Raw genomic sequence first — 15,365 nt, forward strand, 5'->3', positions numbered from 1 at the left:
CATGCATTAGGCTTAGGGAACAGCCGCTCCGTTAGCGTAGCTTAGCTTCATCCCTGGAAGTGGGTCAGAGTTGTAGCCTGACGTTCCCTACAGTGCCCTACAGTCACGAAATACACTCCAAATACAACTCCAAAACGTTCCTGTAAACATGTTGTGACCCGTGTATTTACCACGTGGAGAAATAAAAAATAATGGAATTAGACAATTATGTTTTCTAAGCAAATATACTCGGAACTATTTTTTGCCTAACCACTCCTCTCTGAGCGCAGTCAGTGATTTCAACGTGTCGCCGTGTTTGTTGACATTCTCATTCATTCAAAGGATCCGAACCGATTGAAGTTTATGGATACCATGACTTAAAATCCTCTTACCTTGACGATTAAAAGCCTCCCCAATTTAGAAAACAGTATTCCAATGGCTGGTCTTGATAGGCTGCTAGCTAACGGAGCTAACCAACAAACACAGAACCGGGCGGACACTAAAGTAAATAACGAGAGCAATGACTTCCTGTCTGGGGGGTTTCAAAATAAAAGAGCGACGTCTATAGCAGCGGAATACGTTTATTTTGTACATTATCTAACGTTAACACGAACCTAAACTAACTTTAGGTTAGTTGTAACGTTAGTTTAGGTTCGTGTTAAGTAAGGGATAATGTATAGCTACGAGGTCATTGTCGCAAAATAACGGAGTTTAGAATACCGAGGCGCCTCGCCGAGGTGTTCTAAACGTAGTGAAGGTAAATTATTTTGCGACAATGACCGAGTATAGGCTATACATTATCCCGCTTATTACATGGCTAACTTACTAACAATATCTAATTCATTTTACACCATCGACAAGACGAGATCAAATGCAGACGCAGTTGTTCTGTGGCTCCGTCAGCCCAAATAAAATTATTATTATCGCCGGCAGCCGGCAGGTGTGTCTGGTTGCACTGATGCAGTGTGTGTCAGTGGGCTTGATTGCTCCAGCTGCGAACAGCGGTCATTATTGCTATGTTGCCCCTGGCAGCGGTCCGTTATCGAGTAATAACGGACCGCTGCTGAGCGCTATTGACCAATCACAATCAAGCATTTCGGCGATGTTAAAAAAACGCCACGTTAGATAATGTACAAAATAAACGTATTCCGCTGCTATAGACGTCGCTCTTTTATTTTGAAACCCCCCCAGACAGGAAGTCATTGCTCTCGTTATTTACTTTAGTGTCCGCCCGGTTCTGTGTTTGTTGGTTAGCTCCGTTAGCTAGCAGCCTATCAAGACCAGCCATTGGAATACTGTTTTCTAAATTGGGGAGGCTTTTAATCGTCAAGGTAAGAGGATTTTAAGTCATGGTATCCATAAACTTCAATCGGTTCGGATCCTTTGAATGAATGAGAATGTCAACAAACACGGCGACACGTTGAAATCACTGACTGCGCTCAGAGAGGAGGAGTGGTTAGGCAAAAAATTGTTCAGAGTAATATATTTGCTTAGAAAACGTAATTGTCTAATTCAATTATTTTTTATTTCTCCACGTGGTAAATACACAGGTCACAACATGTTTACAGGAACGTTTTGGAGTTGTATTTCGTGACTGTAGGGCACTGTAGGGAACGTCAGGCTACAACTCTGACCCACTTCCAGGGATGAAGCTAAGCTACGCTAAAGGAGCGGCTGTTCCCTAAGCCTAATGCATGCACAGAGACAAAAAAGGTATCTTGTCTAACTCCAGGGAAGATGTTAAATAAGCTAATTTCCCAAAATGTTGGAGTTTTCCTTTAAGGTGAGTTAATAAATTCACTCTTAAAAACTGCTCCGCTCTGATAAACTGACTCTTTGGTCAGAGCGTCCAGTGTGCACTCTGAGCCCTTAATAAATTCACTCTGAAAATCTGCTCTGCTCTGATAAACTGACTCTTTGGTCAGAGCGCCCAGTGTGCACTCTGAGCCCTCAGAATTTCCGAACAACTTGAGTGCGCTCGCTCTGACACTGGTTGTAATTAGTTATGAGTGTTGTATGTGCCTCCCTGTATTGTAAATAGTTCATGTGTGTTGTCACTACTGTATGTATAATTGTAAATAAGTAAATTTATGTGTTGTAAATAAATATTGTTAATATTTATTTACCTAATTTATGTGCAATCGTTTCATTTCAGCTCAGTGTAGAGAAATGCACCGATACTAACAACCGCCTTACTGCGCGCGTCTATGACGACACTGTTGACACCACGTATCCGTGACACGCGCGCCCCGCGAAAACACTAGTAGTTTTGGGGGCCTACCACCCCCCCTGAAAAAAGTCCTAGGGGAAACATTGTTTGTGTGTTGTTGTTTTTTTTGTACATGCCAAATGGCTCGAAATAAACTTCATTCATGCATGTATTCAACACAGGACCTTAACTCATTGGCCGCCAAAAACTAGTATTCTCGTGTTTCGTCGCCAACCGTTCAGCGCCAAAAATGAGTTTTCTCGTTTTTAGATCCTTTGATCTTTTTCCTTTGATCCCCATTCTAAACACTCGCTCGGAGCTGCCTGTGTCTCCCTGGCACCGCTGCCTATGTTAAAATTGCAATGACGATCGAATCCCGCCAGGTGGCAGTATCACCTACCTTTTGAACTGAGGATCTCAGTTGTCTTTCAGTACTTTGGTACCTCCGGCTGCTTCCCCCTCAAAGTGAATCAGGACATAGCAATCGGTCGGAGATTTGATCGCCTTTAAACCTATTGTTTCCTGTATGATAGCCATGCCCAATGTTATGTACCAGGAGCTGATCACTTCTGTGTCACTGTGCAGGCAGGCCTGAGTACTCCTGTGTCACGGGGCAGGCAGGTGAGGGCTGCCAATTAGCCAATTAGTGCTGATTGGTTACCTGCTGGGAGCTTTAAAGGCAGACCTAGTAACACACATGCAGTGTCTGTGCTTAGAAGAAGAGCTGTCAGGTTCTTCCAGTCCTTGTCCGTTGGGTTTACCTTAGTACTTTAGTTTACATTTATATTGATAGTTCCTTGAGATAGTAGCACTTCGAGTTAGAGCACAGGGTTTTGGTGTTGGTTTGCACATAGGTTGCGTGCCCATGAGCCAGGGTCGTAACACCCAATATACACAAGTAATTGCGATCGCGATGGGACGACTGGGATTATTCGTTTTGGAGTACCTTCTGACTAAGGTAAGGTCTATTTTAGGTAACCTGCTGGTATTTTTTTTACCTAAAACATCCTTTTGTATCGATCAGTGTCGTATTTTACCGAACCTAAAACATGCCCCCCCCCTTGATGATTTTGTGGACGAAACATATATATATATATATGGTATATACCTTTTGATTTTGAAATATTTGGAGTTTCAGGTGAGCAACCCGAACGATTGGGCATATGCTTATAACACATCATATCTCGTGATCTATTTGTCATTTTCTTTTTCTTTTTCTTTTCCTTTTGTAAGTCCACACGGGTGTGTTTGATTTGTCTGTAAACAAGACCGAAAAATAAACTTCATTCATTCATCTAGTAAAAAAGACTGGATTATTTTGGAAAGGGCCGATGTTTAGCATGGAATAGTGCACAAACTAAAGTATGTAGAAATGAACTGGTTAGTCAGTGTTGGACTATAAACAATGGGTCTCATTCCCGAAAATTTTTCAAAGATATATTCTGGAAGACTTATCTTGGAACCACTGAGACATAATCTATGAAAAGTACACTCTGATCCTGAACGTGCTGGAGATATGTCTTAAGTGGCTGAAACGGTCGCAGAAATTATATGATCTGATATCTGCTTGGAGAATGGCATTATGTCGTAAACTCCAAAGCGCGTTCCCGTTCAGCTCATTTGCATACAAACCACGCCCCCGACAGTCCTTATAAAGCAACTGTTGACGCAGCTGTGTGAAATGGAATGGCGGAAGTGCTTTGAGAGCCGCGTGATTACGAAACCTAGCGTCAGTCAGTGCCAATCAGAGAGCGTCTCCGAGAAATGCGGCTAGGTTTCATAATCACGCTTGCGCCCATCAAAACTAGATTAGATTAATGTATTGGCATCATATACAGCTCGCGGTACACACCTGCCGCAGCGCGCGTGCACACGCGCGCGCAGTACTGTATATGAATGAATGAATGACATATAATATATATAGCCTACGGGCCGGCGGGCGTAATGAATGAAGCAGTAGGCCTATGGCTTATTATTCCATAAGCCTATAGGCTACTGTTCATTCATAGGCGCACACAAGACTTGTTATGGAATATTAATGCAGTCTATTTCCACCGATTAGCTTTAGTTCTTATTTATTTATCCACTGTCATTTCAGTGTTGGTGTATAGGCTAGTGTATTTCAATATAAGTTTAATTTATATATTCGAAGGAATGCAGGTTTATAGCTATATCAACCCCCTCCAATGTACAGTAAATGACCAAGTAAAAAAAAAAAAAAAAATCTAACCCTAACTAACCGTACTGTCATGCACTTGTCCTAATAAACTAACCTACACTGTAGCACTCAACACTTTGATGAACATTGTTGCTCAGCTGATAGAGTTGTGCCCTTCCTGATGGCTTGTCGTACAGAACTTGTAAGTCGCTTTGGATAAAAGCGTCAGCTAAATGACTAAATGTAAATGTAAATGTAAAGTATGGTTTTGTCAATATTCCAATGTACAGTTTTGCTTGTACAGTGTAAGTCTACCACCCCTCCAACCTCCTCCAACAGTTTCTACGTCAAATGTACTTTCTTTTCTGGACTCTTTTTGTATCACAAACAGTACTGTATTTGCAAATCTGGTATGTCATGAATGTATAGATGCAGTACTGTCTATCTGTGTCGTGTGTGTCATATATGTTATGATGAATTGAAAATGGGGGACCCTGATGTAAACAAGATGAAATTCTTTATCTGGTCTGCATCCCCTTATGTAATTGAGCTGTACTGTACTGTACCCATTCTGCAATCTGTTAATAAAGTTTTCAATCAATACCAATCAATGGGATACATTGCATGTTGACCTGCATTCTTTCAAATGTATATAATTAATCATTAAAACAGATGTGTAACAAATAAGAAATGCAAATTCCACAGAAGGCATTAAATTATTATTATTTTCAATCATTTCACAATAATTGCATAATTGTGTTTGAATATCTGAGTAATTAAAGTAATTATACATTTGTCCAAAATAGCTGGTTCAGATATGGTTAATCCAGCTGCCCTGTGATCAGATGAATCCATATTATTTATTTTTCCGACATCAAATGCGTAATTTCTTATCGTACAAATATTGTCATATTTATTTTAATTATGATCAAGTAATTAATTCCAAGGAGGCCTGTAGCGTTAACATGAAGGAATCACTATGAGAACACAGTCTGTCAAGTTGTAATAAAGTTTTAAATTGGTCAATCAATCATGAGATTTGATCGTGGGCTGAGAGCATATTTAAGAGTGCTCCTCAGCACTCTTGGATCTGCTCTCAAATAAGATCTCAGGAAAATTTGAGGACTCCCACTCCCAGCCCTAATATGTCTTAAATAGGCCGAAATCTGGCTAAGACGAAATATTTTGTCGTAACTACGTTCGAGAATGAGACCCAGTGCCTGTCAAATGAGCCATACTATTGTCTCCATAGCTATAATACAGAACACACGATGGGTCCGCAAACATCGCGAAAATTGTCAATAACGCTGGCGCCATTGAGTAGAGATGGGAAAACAGCGTGGCGGTTAATGAACTGATCCATGTGTGTTTGTGCTAGACCAAGACCTCGGAGCTCTCCCGGCCCAGGACTGATATCCACAGTGTCAACTTGAGTTGAGAGGGTGAAGTAGCGTGGTACTGGGTACCAAGATCTATACATTATTCAGTCCAGACAATGACGATGCAATCAAGTTCCCTTGACGACAAGGCAGGTCGGGCGTACAACACCGTCTGCGAGTACCTTAGGTATTGTTTACTGTCTCAACATCAGCCGAGCTGTGTACCTGGCACTGGCCCTCCGGAGAGGGTTCTTCGCCTGCAAGGTGGTGTAGACTACAGCCAGGGTATGGAGACAGGCCTGCAGGAGAGCTCCATCACACTGGTCCTCACCCAAGGCCTCAAACTGAGATCCTGCCTGAGAACACACACACACAAATATAAAAAAAGATATTATAAATCTATGCTGGTCTATTCTGTGATGGTAAATGGCTGCTTTTTTATATAGCGCTTTTATCCAAAGTGCTTTACAATTTGTTACTCACATTTTTACCCATTCACTCACACATTCACACACCGACAGCGGAGGCAACCATGCAAGGTGCCAACCTGCTAATCGGGAACAATTAGGGGTTAAGTGTCTTGCTCAAAGACACATCGACACGCTGCCCGGGAGGAGCGGGAATCAAACCGGGAACCTCCCGATTGCCAGACGACTGCTCTACCTCCCGAGCCACTGTCGCCCCCCCTGTGATGAAATATATATTTTACTACTGAGGATGTATTTCATCATTTGTGCCAACAGGGGTATATACTACCACATTCATCCATCATTAACACTTTGAGTGCCAGCCACGGCATAATTTGTTATTTCATGCCAACCACTGAGTGCCAGAAACGAGATATGCCGTTTTTTTTATCGTTATTTTTTTTTATTAGCGATTTCCATTCATATTTCATCAAGCCTCACGTTACCACTGGCACTCTGAGCTCGAATTGGGAAAATACCGCCCCCTATCGTCTCTCCGGATGGTACTGCACCCCATTGGATTAGACCGAATGAAATGGATGGGGAAAAAAGAGTCCGGATTCCACATTTTACTTGTCAGGCATGTAATACCAGCTGATCCCATTCATTGCCCACCACCAGAACAGCGTGGAATATATGTTTCCAGTACCCAGCGTTGGATCAATAAACGAGATCGTTATTTGGAATGGCGATCATGAATTGGAATAATCTTTTTGGAGAACATCTGATCTGAGGTAAGGAATCTATTTTACCAGTCTTGGGATAATCAGAGCTGTTTTCACCTATATCTCAGCGTGTCCCATATGTGTGTGTGTGGCTGTGAGTGTGTGTAGCTGATCAGGAAATAAGAGAAACGATTTTTCAGCCCGCTTCTATAGCGTGCATAAGTACACATATACTATCGATAATCTAGCGTTTATTTGAAAACGATTCATAAATAGGCCGAAAAATGACAACGTGTTTGTGTATTACAGTAAAGCGCGATTCCTGCAGAATCTTTTTTTCCCCTGAAAGTTTTAAAAAACGAGCGTTTTTCAAAATGGTATAAAACGGAAATGAACCGATTAAAAAACAATCCGTTTCGACAATGTTGACAGCAAACAAGTCATTGATAAGCGACGGTCGTATTAGACACATAGCCATAATTTAAGATATAGTTTATGCGTTCACAAATGCGAGTGCTCTGTCATTGAATAGAGCGTCGGCACTCAATGGGGTAAATAGGACACGGAGGCCGGCACTCAAAGTGTTAAGTGTCCATCCATATACCAACCTTCTTGACCAGCTGTATCTGCTGGACGGGTTCCGTCAGCTCCAGACAGGCCTGGAGGGTCCGAGCAAGCCGGCTCACATCATCCTCCCCTCCGTCCACAGAGAGAGAGGCTAGTCATAAACACACAGAGTACACAGACCCGTTCATATGTTATCCATCATAAGTCCATGAAAAATAAAACACTAGTAGTAGGGATGCATGATCCTCCGATCACAACTGTTGCTTCTTCTCTCCGACTCTGGTACCTTTCAGTTTGTGCAGTTTATCCTGGTCCAGCACCACCGCCTCCACCTTGACCGTCTTCTTCTTCACCACCATCTCACTGTCCTGTCTAGGGAACTGATTGATTGATTGATTGAACATTTTATCAACAGATTGCAGAATGGGTACAATACAGTACGGCTCAATATGCACAATTGTTAAGGGGATGCAGAACAGAGAAAGACTTTTGTCTTGTTTACATCAGGGTCCCCCATTTTCAAATCATCATAACATATGACATACCAGATTTACAAATACAGTACCGTTTGTGAGAGTCTAAAAAAGTCTAAAAAAGAGAGTACGGTATGGTATATACACTTGACGAAGAAACTGTACATTGGAAGAGGTTGGGTAGGTGGAGGGGATGTTGTTGTGGTGCTGCATGTTGGACATCTGAGTCAGTCAGTCAGTCAGTCAGTCAGTCAGTCAGTCAGTCAGTCAGTCAGTCAGTCAGTCAGTCAGTCAGTCAGTCAGTCTCTCTCTCTCTCTCTCTCTCTCTCTCTCTCTCTCTCTCTCTCTCTCTCTCCTCTCTCTCTCTCTCTCTCTCTCTCTCTCTCTCTCTCTCTCTCTCTCTCTCTCTCTCTCTCTCTCTCTCTCTCTCTCTCTCTCTCCTCTCTCTCCTCTCTCTCCTCTCTCTCTCTCTCGACATCTCTCTGCGACTAACGTTATACTATAACTCAGTGCCGTTAGCTGTGTTGCTACTAGCGCTAGCTGCCTACTATTGCATGCAAAAATAAGGGTGAACATGTCGCTAATGACATAATTGTACAAAAAACTCACCAGAATTGAGGTAACCTGACAAATAGTGGAAGGGTACTTTGTATCAGCATGCAAAACAATAATAATTTTGCTAGTGTATTTTGCTCAGTTGTTGTTGCTACCATCCATGCTACACGTGTAACACGTCATTTCCGGAGGAGCCCTAGGCCCGCCCCTAAAGCCTATGATTGGGCCATTTCTTGCCACAGAGAGCGCTCCAACTTTTAATTGGCTAGAGACGTTTGTCGATCAATAGTCAACTTTCCGAAGGTGGAGAATCGCTAAATAATTTACATGACCGCGCCTACAAAATATACGATTGGACGCAGTGTTCAGAAACCGCGCCTACAAGAGATATGATTGGACACAGTGTTCAGAAACCACGCCCCCAATCCAGCCCTCCTTTAACTTTTGCCTTGAAAGCTGAAATGAAAACTTTTGGGAAATTCCTCGATTTTACTCCATGATTACTATAATAACACAGGAATAATAAGGGTTGTATGGGCGTTTGAATCGACATGGATTAATATTCCCACTATCGCTTCACTCTTCATACATTTGCGGGGTAAGTCTGTGCATTTAAATGGATATTGATGTTTTTTTTAAGGGAGATGGAGGAGTGCTATATACATCTGACTGACAATGTTGTTTATGGCCGTGTAATATCAGACATGATTGTAAATGTGTTTATTCGGTTGAAAGATGACATGGATAACCTTAACTAAATAAACACTGTCCATAATGTAGGCTATGTAAGTGATGATTTTGTCGAAGATTATCCTACTGCTCTCTATTGATTGATTGATTGAAAATTGTATTAACAGATTGCAGAATGGGTACAATACAGTACAGCTCAATACACACAATTGTTAAGGGGATGCAGACCAGAGAAAGACTTTCGTCTTGTTTACATCAGGGTCCCCCATTTTGTGTATAGAGAATGATCTATCCGAGATTCTATAGAGAATTATCTATCCGTATTCCCCCGACATGTGTTTTGTGTCAGCTAATAAATTGCTAAACGTCTACTCATTGTGTGTTTTATTCAATATTGTTTTATCTATTACTCGATAAAAGGAACTGACCCACTTAGAGAACCAATGTGTCACAGTAAAACCACATCCATAATATTCCATGTTATAAAGTACCAGTTCAACTTCCAGTACATAGTTATAAAACTGTTATATAGTCATAAAACTTTCATTTTCTAAGGTAGTAATGTAAACATTAAATCTGAAGTCCACAAACAAGTGGTGTAATAGCTGTTATCTTGGTTAGTGTAACGGTGCTTTACAGCAGGCAGCAGTCAGCACAGAGAGAACCACTCACACACTCATACAGCATGCTCTTGTCCTCTGCAGTTTGGCTTTACTTACAGGAAGTGGAGGGGAGAGAGAGAGAGAGAGAGAGAGAGAGAGGGGGGGGGGGGGAGAGCGAGAGAGGGGGGGAGAGCGGGGGAGATAGGGAGAGAGACAGAGAGAGAGAAAGGGAGAGAGCGAGAGAGGGGGGGAGAGCGGGGGAGAGAGAAAGGGAGAGAGAGAGAGACAGAGGTTAGGGGTCAACTGGGCTTTGATGTCATCCACTCACCACATCCCTTCATCATCACACACGATGGAATGATGAAGAGAGAGAGAGAGCAAGAAGGACTGGTGAGTAAAGGGAGAGTGGGAGTTGTAAGGGAGAGAGATAATGACACTGTACAACCAGATGGTGGGAAGAATGACAGTGTGTCTGTGTGTGTGTGAGAGAGAGAGAGATGGAAAGGTGATGAGGGAGGGGCACCGCACAGGGAGGCCCCTCATAGAAGCGACAATCATCATAGGAAGTGTGGGTAGAGGGAGGGGTTATCACAGGGTCAATGTCACATAATGATGATGTCATCATCATCATCATCATCATCATCATCATCATCATCAAGCTAAGAGAGAGAAGATAATTTCATTGAGCCTGTTATGTTCACTCTTACACTGAAGTCATGACAGAACTGGGTTTCATTAAAGCTATACATACATTTTGAAAAACAACAACTGTTACCCCGGTCTCTAGGGATGGGACAGTAGGCTTATCCCGCAATATACGATTCGAGACACAATATGTGGTTCACGATATGGTACTGTAGCAAATTCAGGGGGCAGCCGGGAATCAAACCCGGGTCGCCCCCAAGACCACAGGCGTCATCGATAACCAGTCTCAAACTAATGGGTCCGATCCGTTAGCCAAGGGCTACAGAGTCTAGGCATCTGTGGTCATTACACTACCCCCCTCCTTCAGCTCCCTCACGCCTCTGGGCGCACACGCTTCAGCCTATCAGCTCCCTCACGCCTCTGGGCGCACACACTTCAGCCTACAAGATACAAGATACAAGATACTTTAATGCCACACAACAATGGTTGGTGGTAATTGTTTTCGGTACAGATGTTTAAGCACTGGTTACATCAAACATGAAACAGACATCAAACATCAAAAATGTCAAAAACGCCCCCCTCCCACCTTCCAATCCCACAATAGATACATATATACATAAATACATATAGGACAGTCACGGTAACAGTGTCAGTCAGTGACAGATGCTTGTCCGTCTGTGCAAAGGGGGGCCTATCAGCTCCCTCACGCCTCTGGGCGCACACGCTTTCTATGGCCCGCCATCTGACTTCTGACACCAATGTAGCACATTCAGGGGGCAACCCGGGTCGCCCAGACCACAGGCGACAGCGCTAACCAGTCAACTAATGGATCCAACCCATTAGCCAAGGGCTAGCGAGTCTAGGCATCCAGTATACAGTTAAATTATTATACAATTACAGTATAATAAACGTTCAATGACAACAAAGTGCAACTGTGCAGAATTGTGTGTTTATTCCTTCTGTCCCATGTATCGTCACATTTTTGCATCGTGACATTATTGAGTTCCCATTATGTTCACATCCCTACTGGTATTCATTACTCAATATTTAACCCTCGAGGCACCTTAGTCGCAGAACTGGTCAAATGGGTTAGGGGGTTAGGGTTTTTCACGTGTGTTTGTGGATAGCGTTGGTTAGATTTTATGTATATGCCAAAAAAGTTGCTCAATATCACATCTTGGACTCACGTTACAATAATCCATGTTTTTTTTTTTTTTTAAACAATTACTATTAAGCGTGTGAACAACAAGTGTCACACCTTTCACCCTAGTCGCAGAACTGGACAGGTTAGGGTTAGGGTTAGGGGGTTAGGGTTAGAGTTAGGGTTAGGGTAACCCTAGGGTAACCCTAACCCTAACCCTAATTTAAGAAATGGTTAAAATCCTGAAAATGAATAAATATTCGATATGTATGGTGAGGACTGAAGTTAATAATGATATTCATGAAAGAAAATTGGAACAATACATGAAAAAGATATGTTTTTACTGAGATTGCAGTTTCGGCAACAGTCTGTAGATGGTGATGTTAATTCATTGTTCCATAGCGAGTTAATCATCTTGTAAGAGTAGATGATGAGATGGTGTGTACTAATTTTGGAACAAGACTCATTCGTTTGGTTATTCCAGCCTAGGATCTTATCATTAGATATGATTAGATATGAAATGTCATGTAACTATTCTCATCTGGCAAACCTAATTAGGTTGTTTTGCTTGGGGCCGATACTCTAATCCCTGGCCTTAATCAATGTTTACCACAACAAACAAGCGACAGAAATAAGCCAGTGGAAACTAGTTTATGGCCTTCCCACCACACATGTTTGCACTCTCTTTGTAAGGAGGCCAGGCTGGTAATGAGAGGTTATTACTGGAGAGAAGAACCCCAGACTTTCTATCTTTCTCTCGCTCTGTGTCTCTGCCCCTCTCTCTCGCTCTCTCTCTCTCCTCTCTCTCTCTCTCTCTCTCTCTCTCTCTCTCTCTCTCTCTCTCTCTCTCTCTCTCTCTCTCTCTCTGTCTCTGTCTCGGTATCTCTCCACCCATCTAAAACAAACTCCCATTACCTCATCCAATCTCAGTTTTACCCCCCTCTCTCTCTCTGTCTGTCTCTCTTTCTCTATCTCTCTCTGTCAATTCAATTCAAATAGGCTTTATTGGCATGAAATATTAACATACTTATTGCCAAAGCAAGTTCAACATAACAAACAATAACATATATATTAAGCAATAAAGTATCATAATATTAGATAGTCTGTCTCTATCTATGTGTCTCTATCTATGTGTCTCTGTCTCTCTCTGTCTATCTATCTATCTATCTATCTATCTATCTATCTATCTATCTATCTATCTATCTATCTATCTATCTATCTATCTATCTATCTATCTATCTATCTATCTATCTATCTATCTATCTATCTATCTATCTATCTATCTATCTATCTATCTATCTCTCTCTCTCTCTCTCTCTCTCTCTATCGGTGTCTCTGTCTCTCTCACCATCCAAACAAACTCTTATCCCCTCATCCAATCTCAGTATCACCCCCCTCTCTCTCTGTCTGTCTCTCTCTCTTTATCTCTGCATGTCTTTCTCTCTGTCTGTCTTTCTCTCTGTTTTTCTCTCTCTATCCCTCTGTCTCTCTCTCTCTCTCTCTCTCTCTCTCTCTCTGTGCCTCTGTCTCTCTCTTTCTGTCTCTCTATATTTTAAAATGTGCTCTTAATTATTCTGATTGTCTGATGTCTGTATATTTATGAACACACTGTGACACTTGTGAATGTAACATCTCGACGGCACTGTAAATGAGTTTAATTACTCAGTGTATTATCGAGTATAAATAAAGATTGAATGAATATGTGTATCTGTCTCTCTCTCTCTGTATCTCTCTCCCTCTCTCTCTGTGTCTCTGTCTCTTTCTCCATCCATCTAAACAAACTCCCATCGCCTCATCAAATCTCAGTCTCACCCCCCTCTCTCTATCTCTCTATCTCCCTCTCTCTCTTGTGTCTCTGTCTCTGTCTCTCTCTCCATCCATCTAAACAAACTCCCATCACCTCATCCAATCTCAGTCTCACCCCCCATCGCTCTCTCTGTTTCTCTCTGTCTGTCTCGCTCTCTCTCTGCTGTCTCTCTATATGTGTCTATGTCTCTCTCTATATCTCTCTCTATGTCTCTGTCTCAGTATCTCTCTCCACCCATCTAAACAAACTACCATTACCTCATCCAATCTCAGTTTCACCCCCTCTCTCTCTGTCTGTCTCTCTTTCTCTCTGTCTCTCTATGTGTCTCTGTCTCTCTTTCTGTCTCTCTATGTGTCTCTGTCTTTCTCTCTCTCTGTATCTCTCAATTCAATTCAATTCAATTAAATTCAAATGGGCTTTATTGCCATGGGAAACATACGTTTACATTGCCAAAGCCAAACAAAACAAAACAATCAAACAGAGAAATCAAAAGAAATCAGTACATTACAGAAGGAATTTCTTGTATGAGTGACAGTCTTTATGGTGGTTGTATTCCGTTGGATGTCCTTTTCTTGTCACAGCAGCTCACAAATCTTGCTGCTGTGTTTGCTAGGGGTGGAACGGTACGCATTCGAACCGTGTACCGAACAATACACACATGCCCGAACCGTGGAGGTCGTACCGAACGGTACGCATTCGGGGCATGTGTGTATTGTTTGGTTATATAACGTTACGTTAGGGCTGGGCGATTAATCGATATTATCGATTAATTCGAATTAATGATTTAGGACGATTTTGAAAAATGTAAATCGACTTTAAAAAAAAAGAAAAAAAAATGATGTTTGGTGAAAGTTAGATTTGCACTTTATTAATCCCAATAGGGAAATTAATTATTGTTTAATGATCAAGAGGCACCTTTTATTTGTTTTAAGTGAAGTTTGGTGAAAAACAAGTTATTGCACTATTAATTCCAATAGGGAAATTCATCTTGGTTTGATCAAGAGTAACCTTTTATATATATATTATTATTTAATTTTTTTAAGTGAAGATTGGTGAAAGTTGGGTTTGCACTTCAGTCCCAATATTCATCTAATGGTTTGATAATTTTTTTGTGTCAAATAAAAACAAAGGTTATTTGAATGATTTAAAAAGAAATAATCTGGGATTTAATTTTTAGGTCATATCGCCCAGCCCTAGGTTACGTTAGCTACGAGCTAAATAACTTTAGCCGCAAGCTAACCGTGGAAACGATCACAGAGAAGTGACTCCACGACACCAGTTCGATTAGTGGGGGAGGGGAGTATATTGACGAGTTAATACTTTGACAAATGTTGCCTATATTTGTTGTCAGTTCGGTCTTTGTGTGCCAAACATTATTAAAGGTAAACCTTTTTTTTTACCAAATAAATGAGAAGCATGTTTAAATCAGCAATGCCTCCCCTCTTGCTGTACCAAAATCTCTCCTAGCTCTAACCGTCACTGTCAAAATAATGTGCCTGATGTCAAATGGCCTCATTCTTTCAGTTTTTGCATGACTACGTCCTTGAGAATAACTGAAAAGTTGGATTATTTTATTTTTAGGCTATATTATCTTATGTTGATGTATGGTATTTTTGGAGTGTAAAAAAAAAAAAAAAAAAAACGTATACCGAACCGAAAACCGTAAACCTAAAACCGTGATACGAACCGAACCGTCGATTTTGTGAACCGTTCCACCCAGTGTTTGCACATTGTTGTATTTCTCCCAGTAGGTATGGGAGTTTTGAGTTATTTTCCATGTTTTCAAAGTCTTTTTGGGTGTTTGCAATTTGTGGGAAGTATATGTCTCTGATGTCTTGGTATAGTGGGCAGGTTGTTAAGAAGTGTAGTTCGGTTTCCACCTCTTCTTGTGTGCAGTGGGTGCATAGACTGTCTTCTCTTGGGAGCCAGGTCTGCCTATGGTGGCCTTTCTCAATGGCTAGGCTGTGCTCGCTGAGTCTGTAAGGATCACCTTAGTTTTGTATCAGTCACAGTGCTCAGGTATTCTGT

General features: G+C 41.6%; 2 protein-coding genes across 2 annotated transcripts in view; one reads left to right on the forward strand and one right to left on the reverse strand.

The window, feature by feature from the left end:
* thada (THADA armadillo repeat containing) overlaps positions 1–8,617 on the reverse strand; it is a gene marked incomplete at its 3' end in the record, with an annotated part of 138,474 nt that extends 129,857 nt beyond the window's left edge. The window contains exons 1-4 of the mRNA XM_084321916.1: positions 8,507–8,617; positions 7,711–7,804; positions 7,466–7,575; positions 5,951–6,081 (exon numbers count right to left, since the gene is read on the reverse strand). Of these exons, the coding sequence (XP_084178042.1) occupies positions 5,951–6,081; positions 7,466–7,575; positions 7,711–7,783 (314 nt within the window). The remainder of the gene's footprint in view (positions 1–5,950; positions 6,082–7,465; positions 7,576–7,710; positions 7,805–8,506) is intronic.
* Positions 8,618–8,966: 349 nt separating this feature from the next.
* The window catches only part of plekhh2 (pleckstrin homology domain containing, family H (with MyTH4 domain) member 2), a 110,982-nt gene continuing 104,583 nt past the window's right edge, over positions 8,967–15,365 (forward strand). Inside the window, exon 1 of the mRNA XM_084321634.1 lies at positions 8,967–9,050. The gene's annotated coding sequence lies outside the window, so the exon portion shown is untranslated. The remainder of the gene's footprint in view (positions 9,051–15,365) is intronic.

Source organism: Notolepis coatsorum (genome assembly GCF_963971535.1).
Source record: "Notolepis coatsorum genome assembly, chromosome: 9".
Lineage (NCBI taxonomy): Eukaryota > Metazoa > Chordata > Actinopteri > Aulopiformes > Paralepididae > Notolepis > Notolepis coatsorum.